This window comes from Falco biarmicus, chromosome 1, assembly GCF_023638135.1.
Source record: "Falco biarmicus isolate bFalBia1 chromosome 1, bFalBia1.pri, whole genome shotgun sequence".
NCBI lineage: Eukaryota > Metazoa > Chordata > Aves > Falconiformes > Falconidae > Falco > Falco biarmicus.
Genome location: NC_079288.1, coordinates 55,636,782 through 55,656,190, shown reverse-complemented (window position 1 = coordinate 55,656,190; position 19,409 = coordinate 55,636,782). Strand labels below are relative to the sequence as shown.

At 39.0% G+C, this 19,409-nt stretch overlaps 1 protein-coding gene across 8 annotated transcripts in view; it reads right to left on the bottom strand.

The window, feature by feature from the left end:
• Positions 1-19,409, bottom strand: part of RAP1GDS1 (Rap1 GTPase-GDP dissociation stimulator 1) — a 101,340-nt gene that overhangs the window by 49,703 nt on the left and 32,228 nt on the right. For 5 of the 8 annotated variants that reach the window (XM_056326805.1, XM_056326788.1, XM_056326840.1 and 2 more), the window contains exon 2: positions 16,370-16,480. In XM_056326805.1, coding sequence (XP_056182780.1) covers positions 16,370-16,480 — 111 coding nt within the window. Of the gene's footprint in view, positions 1-15,804; positions 15,955-16,369; positions 16,481-19,409 lie in introns of those variants that run through there. The other 3 variants (XM_056326798.1, XM_056326772.1, XM_056326779.1) reach the window with 2 other exon arrangements.

Genomic DNA, 19,409 nt, shown 5'->3' with positions numbered 1-19,409 from the left:
TGGTCCAGACATCTTAGCTGTCTATTAAAGAAGAGATCCTCCTTCTCCCTTCAGTTCAAAACTGAAAGTATAGAATTCAAAATTGAAAATGTAGATATCTCTGAACCTGTAATAGTAGGCAGAAGGCATTAAAGCATTTTCTCCTGACATGCTGCTGAGTTATACAGTATCTAGTCTTATTTTTATGATCTGTAGTTTGAAGGACTATGCATTACTGTGCAAAGCATAAATTGCATAAGTAGAACAAAATACATTCTGCAAGAAGTGGGAAAATAAAATTAAATGCTTCTCCAGGTCAATTGTGTAGCAGATATGCACTGATTTATTTTATTAAGATATGCGAGTGACCATAAGGTCACTTTTGCACAGCGTTTAACAGACCTGTCAGAAACTGGGTAATCACCTTGCTGGAATCACATAGATGAAAACAGAGCATTGCCTTTTTTCCTACTCAGGCAGTACAGGAGGCACACCTGCATATACACTCTCCTTCAAACCAACATCTCACTGGTTCTTGTTACCCAGGCTAAGTACCAACAACAAACCTTTGCTAGTCACAAAAGGGGGAAGACTGATTAATCTGACTGGCAGTGAGTGTTTCTCTATCACTGGACAGGGACACCACTACTACCTCCACTACCCAGACTGAGTGCATAACTGTGGGGAAAAGCACATTACTCCGGCATCAAGCAGAAGAATAGCTACTACCTATGCCACCCACAGTGCTCTCCGAGGTTTTTTTTATTAGTAATTGCCTTGGATGTAAAAAATGCCATGGAGTGCTTCAGCTTGTCTACTACAAGTCTACCTAAGCCCTGCTCTTCCTCTGCAGAACATCTACAATTTACACTTGGTGTAATATACAAATTAATTTGGTGTCAAAATAGAGATATGACTGTATGCCACTAAATCCTTGCAGGTAGTTTATAGTACATCCTCCATATAAGGCATCCTAAGGGAATGTGCCAATAAAATTGCTGTTACATCCTCATGCACATTACTATAAATGTTCTTGCTTTGTATCTGCAGAATAAATAATATTTTTTTTCTGGGATTATGTATTCATCACATTAACATTCTAATAAAGAAGGTGGGGGGGATATGTGCTGAAATATACAAATTAATTTCTTTAGTCATATGTAATTGGCAGACATTTCAGTTACAGACAAATCAATCTTTTTGGTGGGCTTTTGAAATGCTTACACAAGGAAAGGTGTTTTAATTGGACCAAGACTCCTTATATATAAACCTAAAATTTCCTTGTTAAATCTAGCATTTTTTCTCAGTATTTTTTATATTCTTTTAAAGGAGGAGGGCTTAACAGGCAGATGATGCACAGGACTGCCCCGTGGAAACTTGGAAGTCCAAACCAAAATTCAGGTAGTATTCCAAAAATCATGGAAGTATTCAGGCTGGAAAAGACCTCTGAGATCACCAAGTCCAACCATTAAGCTGGGACTGCCAAGTCCATCAATAAACCATGTCCCTAAGCACTGCATCTATGTGTTTTCTAAACACCTCCAGGGATGGTGATGCCACCACCTCCTTGGGCAGCCTGGTCCAAAGAGAGTGGCTTCATGAACTCTTCTGACAGCTCCCTCAGTACCCTCAGGTGGGTCCCATCCAGCCCCATAGACTCGTGCACGTCTAAGTGGAGCAGCAGGTCACTGACTGTCTTCCTCTGGGCTGTGGGGATTTCATTCTGCTGCTCCTCATCCCGGTCTTCCAGCTCACAGGGCTGAGTACCCAGAGGGAAGCAGGTCTTGCTATTAAAAAGTGAGGCAAAGAAAGCACTGAGTACCTCAGCCTTTTCCTCATCCTTTGTGGCAACGTTCCCCACCACATCCAGTAAAGATCGCAGATTATCCTTGGCCCTTCTTTTGTTTCTAATGTATTTGTAAAAGCATTTTTTGTTACCTGTTACAGCAGTGGCCAGCCTGAGTTCTAGCTGGGCTTTCACCTCTCTAATCTTTGCCCTGCATAACCTCGTGACATCCCTATAGCCCTCCAGAGTTGCCTGCCCCTTCTTCCAAAGGTCATAAACTCTCCTTTTTTTCCCTGAGTTTCAGCCAAAGCTCTTTGTTCAGCCAGGTTGGTCTTCTTCCCTGCCAGCTCATCTTTTGGCACATGGGGATGGCCTGCTGCTGCTCCCTTCTGCTGAGAAGGGGAGTGATAGAGTGGCTTGGTGGGCACCTGGCATCCAGCCAAGGTCAAGCCACCACAACGGGACATCTCCCCTGGCTGGCTCACTGACCAGCTGTGTCAGGCAGTTCTTCCACACTTTTCAGGAACCTCCTGGACTGTTTCCTCTTGGCTGTGTCATATTTCCAGCAGACACCTGGTAGGTGGAAGTCCCCCATGAGAACAAGGGCTAGTGATCTTGAGACTTCTCCCAGATGCTTGTAGAACGTTTCATCTGTCTCTTCATCCCGGCTGGGTGGTCTATAACAGACTCCCACCAGGATACCCGCCTTGTTGGCCCTCCCTCTGATTCTTGCCCACAAACACTCAACCCTACTGTCACCATCATTCAGCTCTAGGCAGTTGAAACACTCCCTGACCTACAAAGCTTCCCCACCATCTCTCCTTCCCTGTCTATCCCTTTTGAAGAGTTTATACTCATCCACTGCAGCACTCCAGTCATGCAAGTTATCCTGCCATGTTTCCATGATGGTGATTATGTCAGTCTTGCTGCTGCACGATGGCTTCCAGCTCCTCCTCCTTGTTGCCCATGCTTCCCCTTTCAGCTCTGCCACCAGGCTGAGCAGATCATCCACCTGGTCATACCTCACACAGCTGTCATCTCTGCTGCCCTCTGGTACCAGCAACAGGCTCAGGCTCTCCCCTGCAGCCCAGGACCTGAACAGCTGCATGCTCCTTACAAGGGAGCTCCATCTCGGCCGCCACATGCCTTCCAGCACTGGCTTTTGGCCAGGTGGAAACCATAGCTAGGTTCCTTCTGGGGGGACAATGACCACTATTGGAGCTCGCCTCTTTGAGCTGGTAGGGGGGTGGTGCCCCCCCCAGGTGCCCTGTCTCTGCTCGCCACATTCCCAGGGGATGCTTTGGTATGTGCAGGGGTCTGGGCACCTTCGCTCCTGACCATGCCCACGCTGAGTCAGAGCTGTCGTTCTTGGTGTCTCACCACTTCCCACTGCTCAGGGGCCTGGAGCCCCTCTCCCCATCCTCCTTGATTCTCAGAAATACATAGCTGTAGAAAAAAATACCAAGTTGGAGCTTTTGAAGATTATTTCAGCACAGCTGTAGGTATATAAGCAGTTCATGTTTCTTAGAAGTGCCCAAATGGAACAATTACTTTCTAGATACTTGCAAAACATGAGCTACGAGTCTGGTGTGTGACTGCGCACATGTCATGTGCAGTTCCAGACCCTGTTCTGCAGTGAGCACTGAAGGCAAAAACTGCGATAGGAGGGGACTGCAGCTGCGATTGAAAAGCAAATAACTGCCCTAAATCAAGCCAGACTTATAACTAGAGAGTGGCACGGTTGATGGTTCTTAGGGCAGGGCCTTTAGAAAGCATGGATTTAGACTGCCCATCCGCTGGGGCCCATGCACCTCTGCCTCTTTTTCGCTCAGCTTCTATAACACAAGTGCTGTATAAATGCATAAAAGGCAATGGGACACAGACAGGGACAGAAACGAAGGGAAAAAATTGCTAATGGCTTTATCACAGACAACCCTCAATTTTTGCCTGTATTTGTTCTCTTTGGAGGCTGGAGAAGGCCTGCCTGGCTTCCTATCTGCATGTGTATGCACAAAAGGGGTATTGTCTGTTAAGGACATGAATCTGCTGCATGGTAGTTTCATTCTGGGCACCCTAGTAAATTACTAGAGCCTAAATAAGTTTTCAAAATAATTTCATTTGTAATCTTTTGAATCACTATTTCAATGTATTGTCAATTGCAGTTGGAGCAAGTAAAACCAAACATTTCTCTAAAAGCAAGAAAGATCTTGGCAAAATCCCGACCATATAATCTCTTTCCATGCTTTCTATAACGGAGAAAAGGGAAATTATAGCCAATGTTAATCACACGTTAAAAAGCTGGCTTATGCCTTATCATTTTAACTCCTTTAGCAGAATTGCACGCCCTTTCAAATCTGTTCAACTTGTCTCTTAAGGAAACCTAACAACCTAGGTAGTCTGACGTTAGGGTGCTATACCTCAAAATCCTTTTGCTATGTGTGATGTCCAGATTTCAAATGCTTCCTTTTAAAGCCTGATTTTCAGACTGCATGCACCAACCCACCTGTAGAGCACCTGCTGCCCTCTATCTTAAAGCAAAGACACTGTAGGACTGTAACTGCTGCTTTAGAAACAGCCCTTTTGCACACAATATAATACAGTGATGTGCCATGGCAGCACAACTGGGGCAAAAACCTCTAAGGTTAAACCTGCAGCTCTAGATGTCTCTTTGTATCACTAGATATCAAGACAAAGGGTATGTTATATCACATAGTGCCAAAATCTTATTAACGTCATAGCCGGATGATTAAAATATCAATATCCTTGCTTCTCATGTTTTTTGCAGCGCCTGAAGTCAGAATAATAAAGGGTGTGGGCAGGAAATTCTTTAATGCCATAGATCAGAGCTGGAGAGCTGAGCACCGTGGCTATGAGACTGCTTAATTAAGTAGCAGAAATCACTATAGGAAAAAAATCCAATGAATGTCTCAAATTAAATTCTACACTCTCTTCCCTCTGAGCTCTATTTTCTGTGAAATTTCACTCCTCTCTATTCACTCTTTTCTCCTCTCTGCATCATTTCATCCACCTTCAAGTGAAAGAAAAGGCAAGGACGGGGAAGGCAAGGCAAGGCAAAGCATACCTTTCAGAAGCACTACTACTTTGTCCTTGCCAGCAGAAGGAAGCTATAGGTTCACCGTTCCTGTTCTCTATGAACATTAAGTTACACTATTAGATGTAACTCAACAGTAGTGAAGGCTAGCACTGCAATAATTCCCATGTTGTGGAGCTTTACATGAGAAATGAGGCACGCCACAGAACTGTAAGTGAGCAGCTTTGTGTGTCCTCTTTATTAAGCCAGCTGTGTTTGCAATACACTTTTTTGAAAAATGCATGTATTTCTAGCTGCAAAAATGTTTTATAAGCCTCCTGTAGCTACTGTAGAAAATTACCTTGGATTTATAATGTTCCTCCTACATGTACTTTCATCAGAAAAAGAAAGATGAACACATGAATAAATAACGATATGCCATGTGTATTATGAAAGGAACTTCCCACCTGCTCTTTCAGAAGGCAAAAGGGAGGAGAATGAAGGGAGCGAGGGATATCTTTTTAACTGGCACATTTTCCTAACCACCACAGTAAAAAAGGTTTACGTGACCAAGAGTAAGTATTAATGCTCTCTCTCTCCATATATGGCCCCCTCAAGCTCGCTCTCTCTCTCTCTCTCTCCATAGCCTCCTACTGTATTTTCCAAACCACAAAATGGAGGTTTTAGTCTGACTACAAGAGCACAAAGAGTGGGTTGTAAAGAACTTCAGTGAAACAATCTATGTGCTCTCATGTAATAAAGAATACACCACTGATAAGGAGGCTTTTGCTTAACATACCTTAGCCAAAAAGACTGTTCCAACTATAGAGTTGTTTTTACAGGGGGAAAAAAATCCTCTAGTAATAATTTATACATAGAAATACATGTATAAATATAACTTCCTTTTGTTATGCTCCTCCTCACATGGAGAAGCCCCCAAAAATACAATCTGCTTGCTCACCTACCCTTCTAACTAGACCCCAAGGAGGCAGGGGGAGAGATTCTCCCTTAGCTGTGCAAATGTTTCCATCATGGTGTTTGCTCTGTTCTGTCTTTGCCAGCAGCAACAGGGACATTCAATTCCTATTTTTGATGACGAAACAGAGAAAGTGCACAGATGTTTGTAATTAAAATCTCAGCTCTAACAAGGAAGGAAGGACAGATGGAGAGAGATTCATCAAGCAAGTAGCTGCATGATTCCTACTGATTAAATTCTCAAAAAGCTGTATCCTAAGAGGAAAGGAAATTCAGGATGAGACCCACCCCTTGAATAGCCTGCTGCAGGTACCAATGAAGTAATTTAATAAAAATACATGACAGCTTTGCCTTCAATGAAGATGTATGCACATCAATACTTCCACGGATATGTCACAGCACAAGGCAGAACATTAAAGTTAGGCAGCTCAGAACCCCTGAGTTCCTGAACTCAATCTAGTTTAGAGCCCTGACACATAGTTTGGTGGATTTATCTGAGCTGTTAGTTTCCCCGCTCCCTCCTTCTGACTTACCCTCTGCAGGAGGTAACCACTTCAGTAGCACAGTTGGTGAAAGTTTGATATTAGCGCCTCAGCTGCCAAGTTCATTGTCTAGCATCTTAGTAGAAATGTTATCCACTAGCATCTTCATGTTTTATACTTGGCCTATGTGGACATTTTAATCTGCCTGCTCTGTTACTTGTACTAACTGGACTTACTACAAAGACCCTGGGTAAAGCCTTAAGTATCCTCATGCTTCGGTTTTTCAATCTGCATAAGAGAAATACTAGACTCATAGTGTAAAATCCTTTTTCCAATTTCAATTTAGTTTAAAAAACAAATCAGATTTGAAAGCGGCAAATTATATATGCAGGAAGTGCTTTGTATTCCTTTTAAGCAATCTCTTAAGAGTGTTCTCAAGCAAGCTCTAATGCCTGCTGTAAAATTCTGCCCAATGCTTATTGGAAGAGTACATCTACATACAAAGGAATTTTTTAGCTACTGATATTTTTACAAAGTTTTGTTGCCAAATTAGCTTAAGGAAAAGCTAATCGTAAGTCATAAGGGACAGAGACAAAACTAAGAATAAATTTCAGACATGAAATTGTGACTTACATGATCTCTAACTACAACTTTTTGTAAAAACCAAGCTTTTTCCTTCGCTTCTGTATTGCATTTCAGAAACACAGTCTAAAAAGAAATTTGTCAATTCTATTATCTAGAACTGCTATTCACTGATGCCTTCTGCCAAGAAAAATATATATAATATATAATCTTTATTTGGTACATTGTGTATTCAATGAATAGCACTTGGAAGTTAACACTTGGATAAACATCATTTAACTATCTGGCACTAGCTAAATACATCACTATTAAGAGGAATTTATGTAAAATGTAATCCCACTAAGCAGCAGTGATTACCATTCAGTATCATTAGGGTATGCCAGTTTACTGGGAGGCAGTCCAATAAAAAGCAGTCACCTTGATTTAGTATGTTCCAATTAAATAGGTATACTGTAATAATATATTATATATATCACTTACGATGAAACTTCTCTGGATTATGTGTATACAGTGCCATGAAAAGGCAACAGCTTCCTGAGCCAAGATGTAACAAATATCTTACTTCAGCAAAAAGAAGGAACACTCTAACACAGTATTTGAGCAAATACTCCCTCTTACAAAACATCCATCAGGATCTCCGACTTTCAGAAAGGGATTTGACTAGAAGTCTTCTCAGGTAAACTTAATGGACTGCAATGAGCTTCATTTGCTGAGCTGGCCCAATTCAATTAGAACTTCTGGCTCTGCTACAAAATGTTCCTTTGCTACAATTCCTTACACTACATCCCTCAGAAAGTAATGTCACCAACAAAACAGACTTTTATTATTTTTGTAGCTTTTGGCAGTATAGCTGCATCCTGCAGTAAGGGGTTGCAGGTAGGAAGCTGTACTGTTACATTCACTCACCAAAACAATCTCTCCATATGAAAATGTTCCTGTCAAAAATTTTTTCCTCTGTAATCCATTATCACCATTTATGTGAGCATAAGACTTGATTTTATGCATACAAGCCGATTAAAATGATTTTTCATCATGCAAAATATTCCCAATTATGTTAAATGTTATATTAATTTCTACTAATATAGATGTGGTAAAACAAATCAATGGCAAAAGCTAAAGCTTATGCTGTGCTTTTTCCTTCGATTTTACAGCTTTATACTCTGCATCAAGAAAACCACGTTCATATGACGCTCAACATAGCCAGTGTACTAATTAAAAAACTGAAAATACACCTTTGAAAGAAGAATGCTTTCCTTGACACCTACTGCCGTAAGAATAAAGATGGATGGTGACCCAAAAAAAAAGGAATCGCTAAAAGAGGCTGTACATATTTTAGCCTTGAACATGCAAACACTTTGCCACGTATATAGCTTTATACATACAAAATATACCTCTTGACCTCAGCAGGACTACCAGAATGTAAGACTATACGACCTTAACAGTAAGAATATATATAAACGTTGGCAAAATCAGGACCTTTCCTTATATTTGTTTTACTAATTTTACTCTGTGCTCTAAACATGTGTGCTGCTGTAACATCAAGCATTCACAATCATGAAAGCCTTGTTACTTGGTCACAATCCACATGAAATGATTGTCACCTGATTTTACTCTTAATCTGCTCTAACAGTCTCTTCAAAATAGAGAAAGGTTAATTTGGTGATGTTTAAGGACAGGTTTGCTTGAGTAAGCTGTGAAATGTGGAGGTTTTTTCTCCATGCTTCAGAAAGGGAAAGGAGTAAGCTTAAGATGTCTAGCTAATGGGACAAAATGGAAGTGATTTCTGATAACATTTATACCTCAGAATAACTCTGCTAGGACAAGAGGTTCTACAATTTAATTTTTTTCTGTTTGGGGTGGGAGGGTAGCACATCTTTTACTGCCATACTAATGTGTGAGAGGATCACAGAAACAAAAGATGAAATGACTATTGCTTAATCCTGTGTGTACTAAAGAAGTACAAGATTTCATGGAAATCCGATGACACTCTCATGCGTTAAAAGTTAAGCAGAGAGCTGCTTACCTGACTCTGCAATGAATAAATAAGAGTACGTACACTAAACTGTCAAAAATGTTCAAAAAGGAAAGCTCTCATATTTTTCATAAATCAAAGGCATTAATAGTGACAATAATATATTTTAAAATCTTGTATTTTTTTTAGTTGAGCTCTGAATTTAACAATTACAAAACATTATCTCTAAATTCTCCATGATTTTTCTGCTTCAGCAGAGGAATTGCTCCATCTTCTATGGCCAGTGAAGATCAGGAAAAAGGACATCAAGTATAGGAAGAGCATAAGTACTAACTGTATTCAACAACATATGGAAGCCACAGACATAAAGAGCAGAATAAAATGAAGAATTTCCAACTCGAATATAACCTCTGTGTTAACATATGGTTGTGAGAACTGGAAATCCACCAAAACGTTAAAGAGAGGAAACTAGATGCCTTTGAAAGCAAGTGCCTACAGAAGATTCAGGGCATTGGATGGAAAGTTTCATCACTGATGAAGGAATGTGAGAAATCTGCAGTCTCTGCAAAAATCCAACATTTTCTTAAGCAGTCCAGATGCTAACACATCCTCCTCTGTGATGCTGTCAAACAGGAACCAACGCATTTGAGAAAACCCACTGGTGACTTTCAAGAGAAAAACCTGAACAGAAGCTTTAGGTAGGAGGGCTGAGCTTACGATCTCAACACCACAGAGCTGAATCAGCGGGCGGTGATGGCGAAGTTGCTTATAGTTGCTCAGGCAGTTTGTAACGAAGTTATTTTCTCTGATACAACACAGTGAGTATATTCAAAGCAAAACACTGCTACAGTATACAATCAAAATATGTTTTGGGGCAAAGCAAAATAACCTAAAGAAACTGTGTGAGGAGAAAAATGAAAGGCCAAAGAAGCCTTAGGATAATCTGAAATTTTCAGTTTCAAACATGAATTTAAAATTTTCATGTGTCATCTGACGATTCCTTGACTTACCAGGTACCAGCATAGCTCAACAAATACAAAACACCGCATCTTAATCAACCACATCTTCAAGGTAAAGTGCATTATTTTAAATCTTCTTTGAACTCCAAGAGCTTTCCAAATTTTCTAAATCTCTTTCAAAATTGGGGCCCTGGCTTCTCAGTTAAGCTTATCTTTATTCATGTGATTTTGTTCAGCCATTTTCCCACACAAACTTGGGAAAACTCATACTCTTAGCCTCCCAAAAAGTGTATGTAAAAAAATGTTTCAAATGCACATGCTAGCCTTTGCACTTCGGTTATATGTCACAGATTTTTCAGAGCCAGGTGCTGAAGGCTGGGATTAGCAGGCATTTCCAGCCTCTTACACTGAGTATACCGGAGCCAAAAATAACGTTCTCAGCAGATTTTCAGATTTCTCATTTATCAAAACTGGGTTATTTATGTCTGCTATAACCTCCTGTATCTAAAACGCAGCATGTCTGGACGAGCAATAACATTTTTTTTGTTGTTGTTGCTGCAATAATTATGTCCCAGAAGGGCTGTGGTTTAAAAGAAAACTTCTATTTCCTTCTTGTTTTCTTTTCCTCAGGCAGTCCTTTCTTGTGGACCTCTTATTTGAGGATCTTGGGATTTCTGCACTTTTTTGATAGGAACAATACTTATGAGACAGCTCTTAGTAGGTATAAATATGTGTATGTTGATATAAAACGAAGGCAAATACTGTTTTCTGTTGTATTTCCCTATACAAGTAACATATTGTTTCCAATACCCAATAGTACATACCCATATTTTTCTTTGAGTGTAAGATAAAAAATAAAGCACTTACTACTTCTTTCCAGAAATGTAAGTGTACGATCTCTCAAAATACTTTTCTCCAGTAAGTGCTTTACTCATTCTTTTGACAAGTAGGGTTTTTTTTAAATAGATTCCAAGCTGCAAAGCATATGTTAAGTTATCATATTTTTCTCTTACCTTAGCCTGCCATTAATGCTTATATTGAAAATATCTGAGCCAATAAAATCATAAATGAAGTTGTATCCATTGTCTCACAGATTTTTTTCTACATATAACTAGTTTAGTTCTCTTATGTTCTTTGCATTATCATAGTAAAACATGTAACATTGTGCTTTTAGAACGAACAAAACTGTTGAAACCAATAACTGTTTTCTTTTTCACAAGATAGGTTTTGGTTCCAAAACAGAAAGTCACTTCAGCTTGTAACATTTAGTTGTTTCCTATTATTCAAAAAATAGTAAAATTCAGTAATATACCCAGTCTAATGATGCCACTGGAGCTGATGTTTTAATACTGTAATTTTTCTACAGTATTTGCACTAAAAATTTCTGTTGGTCAGGAAAGCAAATACGCCTCCCTTGCATCTTTAGCGTAACTTTCAGTACCACTTGTATGCAGGGGAAGAATGAGATTTCAGAGAATGTTCCTCTGTAAACTGTCATTTACAAAAACAACACAAAATACCCTTGAATTCCGAAGTTGCTAAATATGACAGAAACTTAGCAAAAATATCAGAGCAAATATACAGCTTCCATAACTATGGCTAAGACCTTGAGTTAGATGGCTGTGGGCTGCAGACATGCATGCAACACTTGTATACTGGTCAGAGGGCTGTCTGAAGCCCAAGGGGAGGGCAGGCAGCACAGGGAGGTGACACAGCTGCATTTCTCTGAGAAAAATACATCCAGATTCTTCTACTACAGCTCTCCTTCCCCCAGTTTCCTCCTGTGGACTTTTTCTGCAGACTTCAATTATTTTCTTTTTTACACACATTATTATAAAGCAGCTACAAGATAAGCTGTTTATTGCTCTAGCCCATCGCAGGGGTAGAAAATTACCTGTTTGTAAAAAGTCTCAAATTCTAAGGAGTTCTGACATATTAAACACAAAAAGAAATTTCATTTTGCAATGCACAGTTAATCTCAGAGGGGCTTTTTTAAGCTGAATTTTAAAAAAAAGCTGCAGAACCTTGGAATCTCATTCTCCGACAAGTAATTCTTTGGGTTTTGCCTTTTCTGACTGCGAGGATCATTCCACGCTCCATATAACAGCAGTCTGCCTCCAGATCAGCAAAATTCTTTTCTGACAATAACACATCAAAATACATCTATATAGAAAGAACCCAATTATGTGGGGCAGACAATGGAGTAATTTGTTTTAATATATAGTTTTAAAAGAAAACACATGTGATATATGGATTTTATCTCCTCATTCAGTATAGGCCAGTACTTCATTCAATGCATGGCTGAGTATTTCTTTGCTAACACTGCTTTATGGATCATGCACCACAGCCTTCCTTTAAAAATCTAAATTATGGAAAGTTTAGCCATCTAGAGATGGTGAATGCTGGCAGGTAGAGAGAAATCAAGCATTCATGTTTTCCTTTCAGAAGTAAGGTGGGCAGAATCTCAGCTTACGTGAATGAGGTAGATCCACAGAGGTGAAGAGAGCTGTGCAGACTTAATATTGTCTAGATTCCCAGCTAACCTACTGCATGTCTTCATTACTGCAGGCCTTACAGGTGCAAAGTTCCCAGCAATGCCAGCTAACTTCACTGGAAATGCTGAAGGAAGGCCACACAAAATGAGGTATGTTATTATTCTAAAGCATTTCTAATGCATGCTTCTCTCTTATTCCTCTGTGTCCTGGTGTCAGCTGGGATAGAGCTAGTTTTCTTCTTAGTAGACCATGCAGTGCTGCGATTTGGATTTGGTGTGAGAACAATGTTGATAACACACTGATCTTTTTAGTGGTTGCTAGGTAAGGTTTATACTAACTCAAGGACTTTTCAGTTTCTCTGGCCCTCCCAGCGAGAGGGCTGGATGGGCATGGGAAACTGTGGGGGGCGGACACAGCCAGGACAGCTGACCCGAACTGGCCAAAGGGATATTCCGTAACATAGACAGTCATGCTGAGTATATATAAGCTGGGGGAAGAAGAAGAGAGCGGGAGAGACATTCAGCATTATGGTGTTTGTCTTCCCAAGTAATCATTACACATGATGGAGCCCTGCTTTCCTAGGGATGGCTGAACACCTGCCTGCCTATGGAAAGCAGTGAATGAATTCCTTGTTTTGCTTTGCTTGCATGTGCAGCATTTGCTTTAACTATTATTAACTATTTATCTCAACCAACAAGTTTTCTCACTTTTACTCTTCCAATCCTCTCCCCCATTCCACTGTGGGGGGAGTGAGCGGCTGCCTGGTGCTCAGTCGCCAGCTGGGTTTAAACTGTGACACATTATCATTGCTGCCTCTTCCATCCTAAAGTCCTCAGTTTTATCAAGTGCCTCAAGCTAGGCCATATAGGACTGGTCTCAGCCAGAAGTGCTGGTGACAGATAAGAACTAAAATATCTGCATAAACAGGAATATTCATGTTTCCAAACAATGTCTCTTAAAGAAACCATCTGTGCAGGATTTTCAGACCTGGGTCTCAGATGTGAATGAAGGGCTATGCAATTATCTTCCTGGACAAACAGTAGCTAAAACCATTTGAATTTGGCTTGCCAAATATTTACCAGCAGTTATCACACTCAGCAAACTATTAGATTCACCCTTGTGTAGCATAGCACATGCGTGCACACACCTTAATTTGGTGTGACAAAAAGCAGAATAGCTTGTAAAGCAACACAGGAGATATCAGTTCTGGGGCAATACAGCCTGTTTGGGATTATCAGAAGATCAGCTGTCAGAATGGGTGTGAAAAACAAAAGAAAGAGCAGCAGACTACATAAAAAGAAATTTAAAGCCACAATATTCATTATAACTTTGCCATCTCTTTCTATATGGTAGACAATATGGGAAGCAAGTAGTCTGTAATGTTTTAACATAATGAAAAGTTAAAAGACTGGATGCAAAGTAAATGGAACTATAATTGTCACTGTAGACTAAGGAATTTAACTTACATTTCTGCAGCAGCCCCAACCCTATGCTGCATGCATGCAGTTAGCAATTAAAAGCAGTGTAATGGTCTCTGAAACATTGATATGAACATGCAATATGCCCAAATTGAAGTTGTGGAAATTATGATTTCCTTTGCTAAAAATCACAATATTGTATTAACACTGGGTTTAACTGCCATTTTTGGCTGACAGTAGATGGGAGTGGGTTGCATTAGTGTATTAGTAATATATAAATTTTATATAAAATAGAATAATATTTTTATCTCCAGGTCTTAATGAAGTAAATAGAACTAAATTCTATGACTTATGATACCATCATGAACTTCCAATGAAAACATAGTCCTACAAAATTGTCTTAAAATAAGGTATTCCTTTCATGGCTTATTCTAGTTTTACTCTAATAGAACGTATACTTTATCAATATAATCATACACATGGGAATATACTAAAGGAGGGCAGAATAATTATTTGAGAGATCTTATTTAAATTATTTCTGGGTTACAACTAACCTGTAGTTTTATATAAAAAATCTGATTTCTAATTATTACTGTATAATAATTTATACAAAGAAACAGAAGTTCAATGTGTATCCTCTGTCTAGATTGTATCATATCTCATATATATGATAGTATACACTGTAACTAAAAATCAATCAATCAATAAACAAAATCCATATTAAGATGTTAACTGGATGGATGAGAACTATGAGAAAGGACATTCATTTGTTGTTGACTATCCAAAGGAAGGATAGTCATAATATATTGGTAGCCCAGTAATAACACAGAGACCGCAGCATCTAGAAAGCTGATTCTCTATCTGTTTGTGGAATCAATTTATTACATGCAATTTACCTCATAATCTCTGAAGCCTTTTGAACGTACTGCTGTTCTCACAAATTTATTTCAAACCAGAAATCTGTCTTCTATGAGGAATTTTAAATTTTTTTCAAAATCATCAGACTATCTTGAGAACTAAAGCCTGTTTGTTGTCCAAAGAGACTCAGCAAAACTTAGGTGTTGAAGTGTCTAATTCAGCAGCAATCTGTTGAAAAAAATGTCCATCTATAGCCCATCTCATTTTCAGTGAGTTATTTTAGTTGCCCTCAATCTTGGGCAACTGAAAATATGTGGAGATGCATGTCATATGGCAGCTCAGCAGGGTCATATCCATCTTACTGACTCACAAAGAACATGGTAAATGGTGGAGGGTTTATAGCTAAATTTTGTAATACTACCCAAAAGAGAAAGGTCAAAATCCTAATGATCTGCTTATCTGATGTGGCAGTTATGAGACTCAAAGAGAAAAGATTTTGGAAGGAAGAGCAAAGCCCTAGACTGAGACAGAAGAGAGTCATCGGGTTGCCAGGATGCATTGGTTAAGTTTGCTGTACATCAGTCAAAATTATTTTGCGTGTGCCAAAACTTGTTCTGTGATACAGCTATCTGACCTTCATAGACAAAATGGTAAATTCTGTTATCTGCGCTAAGTACTTTGTCACTTTTCAAACCATCTTCTTTTTAGTAATTATCATTTAGGTATTAAACTTGAAAGTACTGGAAATATGAAATCCAACTGGAAGTTGGATTGAAATATTGGATATACATTATAAATAAACCCATAAGAAAAATGATTCAGCATCTTCAAAAAATGGGTTGATCTAAACCCCAAATATTTTATTATCTTCTGGCTGACACCTCCTTGCAAAATAATCAGAATTAAAAACCCACTACCATTAATTGCAGAGACTATTATAATTCATATTTGGTTTGATATGGATATATTTTATTGTGAAAAACCTCATGAAGTATTTTACAACAACTAAGTCAAAAGGCTGTGATTTACCGAATACCATCATGGGAAAGAAACATAACTTATTAATAGTACATACTTTTGACTGTATTGATATTTACAAAGGACTAATACTTTTTCTAAATGAAGAATTTCTAATCATGGCTTGTATCTATCCTGACAAGTTTTTCAGCCTGAAATTGTACACAGATTTTTCTTCTTTCATCATCTGAAGCGCTAAGAAAGTTAAACTCAGAAAAGTCTTATAAACTGTCATCTTAATTTACCATACCTTTCTGCATACTGTGTGTGGGGACATACATTCTACAGCTTTTGGTGAAAAAGACATCTTGTTCCATTCTTCAGTTATTTTTATCATCATACCACATGTCAAATTTGGACGATCTTTGGACATCCAGCCTATTTCTGCTAATTGAAACTACTGGAAGTAAAAAATATATGATCAGAAGTATAAAGAAAAATACTTACAAATAGGAAACTCTGGCCTTTTAACCAGAGTTAGCAAGCAGCTCCCATGTCCCTCTCCCAATCCTATCAGGCTTATTTGTCCATCCAGTTTCTTGGTTTCTAGAGTGATCAATTGGACAAGTAATTGTGCTACTACATGATATTGGAAAAAGGACTGGACTACAGCTGTTCCAAATATCCAGGTATTCACCTGTCACTGTCTTTGTTGCTACCTGAACGTTACAAATACATGAGTTAAAAAACCCAAAACGCAGAAGAGACAATCCAGGAGCCTACTGCTTAAGTCAGTCTTCCACATTTTACTACCTCCATTTTACTTCATTGATCTCATTATATGATATAAAATTTGAAAGGTCCATACAACTTACTGTTTTGTGCCAGAGCCTGAAGCAGACAGTCCAAGCATCCCTCCAAGCTATCTTCTGTGCTGTCAGTGGTTGTTATCTGCAGCTTTTTCAGGGCATCACTTAGATTATCTGCTTGGTAAACACCAAGAAAAGAGAAATCAGTGTCCTCATCAATTTGGTAACAGCATTATAGCCTTGAATGTAAATAGTTACTGTAAAGTCAACAAGATTCTGTAGCAATGAAGAAGGCATGTATGGTCTGTATTCTGAGGATATAAAAAGCCAGGAGTCAAAGTTTATAGATTAAATTAAACCTCTCAAATTTAGATATACCTTTATCATTCTGCATCTGAGAATAGGATGCCAACAGGCACTTTATGAAATGCCACTGAACAGCAATTTAGCCATCAATATTTTCTCGGCCTAGTTAATGCAGAAAACCAGCAGCTGTTTCTTTGCTTCTACCTTTGTGTGCGAGAAAAAAATACTATGGAAATAAGCACATCTTGATTTTTTTTCATCAATAAAGGGAAGCTAATTGAAAATGTCATTTTCTGTGTGCTGTGTAGGCTATATATTCAAAGATCCCTAAAGCTAAGCTTATAGCCTTTTAATCTGTTATGCCATTTTCCACCACAACGTGATAAGCACCACTGTTTATATGAACTGTGTTAACTCTTGAAATTCAACTGATCCATAAAAACATAAGGCTTCTTGTAGAAATAAAAAAGTTATTTTGTGGATTTCAGATAATTAAACAACTCTTCCCTCAAAAAAAAACCAACCCAACATCCCAATGCAAACCACATAATATAATTCTCAATAGATGCACATTTTTTTTCCCCGTAAAAGCTGAAGTAATATGACTGCTACCATTTCGAATATTCACAAGCAAGGTATAAGTGTTAGCAGCTGCAGACTGAGTTTCTTTGGTTTGCCTGCTGATGACTAACCTCACTCTGAATGGACTATCCTTCTAAAAAATGAGTGCTGATTCAGTTTCCATGCCAACTCTCTCGGTAAGCGGAAAGTGTTACTCAAAACAAATAATGTTGAATAGTGTCTAGTTGTCTCTTGTTCCCCAGTGACTAACCAAAAAGCCTTGACCCAAGCCCCACAGAACTGTAGGTACAGTTTCTTTGCAATGCATCACTGTATCTTCTACGCCTGAATGGCAGCCAGTGCTGCCTTAGAGCTTCACACCAATGTAGGAAGCCCCCTTCTTAGGCGAGCTGGCAGCTGCTGTGCTTTGCCTCCTCTTCACTTGCCCACATATGGCATGGTGCAAAGGACAGGAGGCATGGCAAGAACTTCCCTTTATTTGTCTGAGATACTGGCTGCCCAGCAGAGACACAGCAGCAAGCACCTCACGAGGAGACTGCATGCAATCTCACTCCTTCTGGAGCTGTTCTGCTGCTCAAAGCTGTGGCTTCTGTCCTACACCCATCTTTTATTAGCATATGCTTTTGAAGCCCAATATCCCATGCAGATAAAGGTAAGATGCTTCATTTTTTAAGTGCTCAGTATTTAGGTAAGAAATTTGTCATGAAGTTGTTTATCAGGCTGTTAGTTTGTCTATTAAGTAATGAACATGTTCCTAGCTACACTATAGCCAGGTATTCCATTACTCCTAAATGCAGTCAGCAGCATGCAGGCAACTCTGTAAAAGTTTCTGGGGCAGCTGCATGGTTGTGCTCCTTGAGATCTTAAACCTGCCTCCCTTGCCACCTGTCCTCACTACACTGAACTGATACCTCCTGGAACAAGCTAACAAGAAAAAAAAGAAGAAAAGATTTATCATTTTCCCTTGTACTGACTTAACGTTACCCTCTAGCAGGCTTACTGCAGCACATTTATTGAATGACACTTAACCAACAGTAGAGCTGAGCATGCACTGAAAAGTCTCATGGTTTAAATTATTCAAGAAAGAATATTCAAAAGACACAGGTGTATGGTACCCAATGTCCAGCCCCAGTACTACAACAGAACATTGTACATTCCACCTCCTCTTAGACTTTTCTCAACCACCTCCCTCTCATATTTTTTTTTTCAGTTTTCCACTAGTATGGCACCAATTCTCTTCCATCCTACAGGCATCTCATGTCCCTGTATACTCACACACTCAGCTTTGATACTGTAGCAACCATTTCTAGTACAAGGACTAAATCTACTACATATATTAAAAACAGGGGTTCCTACAATCTGTGGAAGAAGAAAACGCATATGTAAGAAATTGACCTTCACACCAGATTTTGCAGACTGGAGAGAGGCTACTGTGATCAGATATCACACCAGACTTTATTTCTCTCTTACAGCCTCTTCTACCTTGCATGTGCCCAATATATCACTAGATCCCACTTATTATTTCATTGTGCAAAGAAACAAGTGCTTTACCTCAAATACTTGTAATTTCTTCCACTACATGCCACATCAGAACCTGCAACATAATTATGAAGGTCTTCCCAGACTTTTTTCCTACCTCCCCTTCCTGCTCAGTGCCAGGTTAAGTTTTTCTGGGGAAAGAGCTCACTATTTTATCACTATACAGTTACATATGATATGCAGAATGTTGTATTTTGGGCAAAAATTTCGAATGTGACTATCCAGATATTTTATTCCCTAAGACAACTAAATTTTTCACGGTACCAAGCATCTGCACATCCCACTGACATACATGGACATTTGACTTCAACTTTAGACAGACACTTCAAAAATAAATTGACGGGTTACTTTAAAAATATCTAATGAAACTATGTTGCAATAGGTGCCAAACTGCCATTTCACAAGATATGACTGGATACTATAGGTACTTCTAAAATGATAGTAGAAATTAAATTAGAAACTATATGCATAAAGTATGTTTCTAAAATAAATTACAATAATCCTTGATCTTCTAACAAGCCTACAATTCTAAATTTATTGCAGCTTGAGACTTATTCTTGTGCAAAAGGAGAAAACATAAGTAGGAATACTGCAGAAACAACAGACCTCCTGACACAATGTCAGAAGGCCACTGGTGCAGAGGAAAAAAACACCCTTCAGGAAAGACTTTATTTGCCCA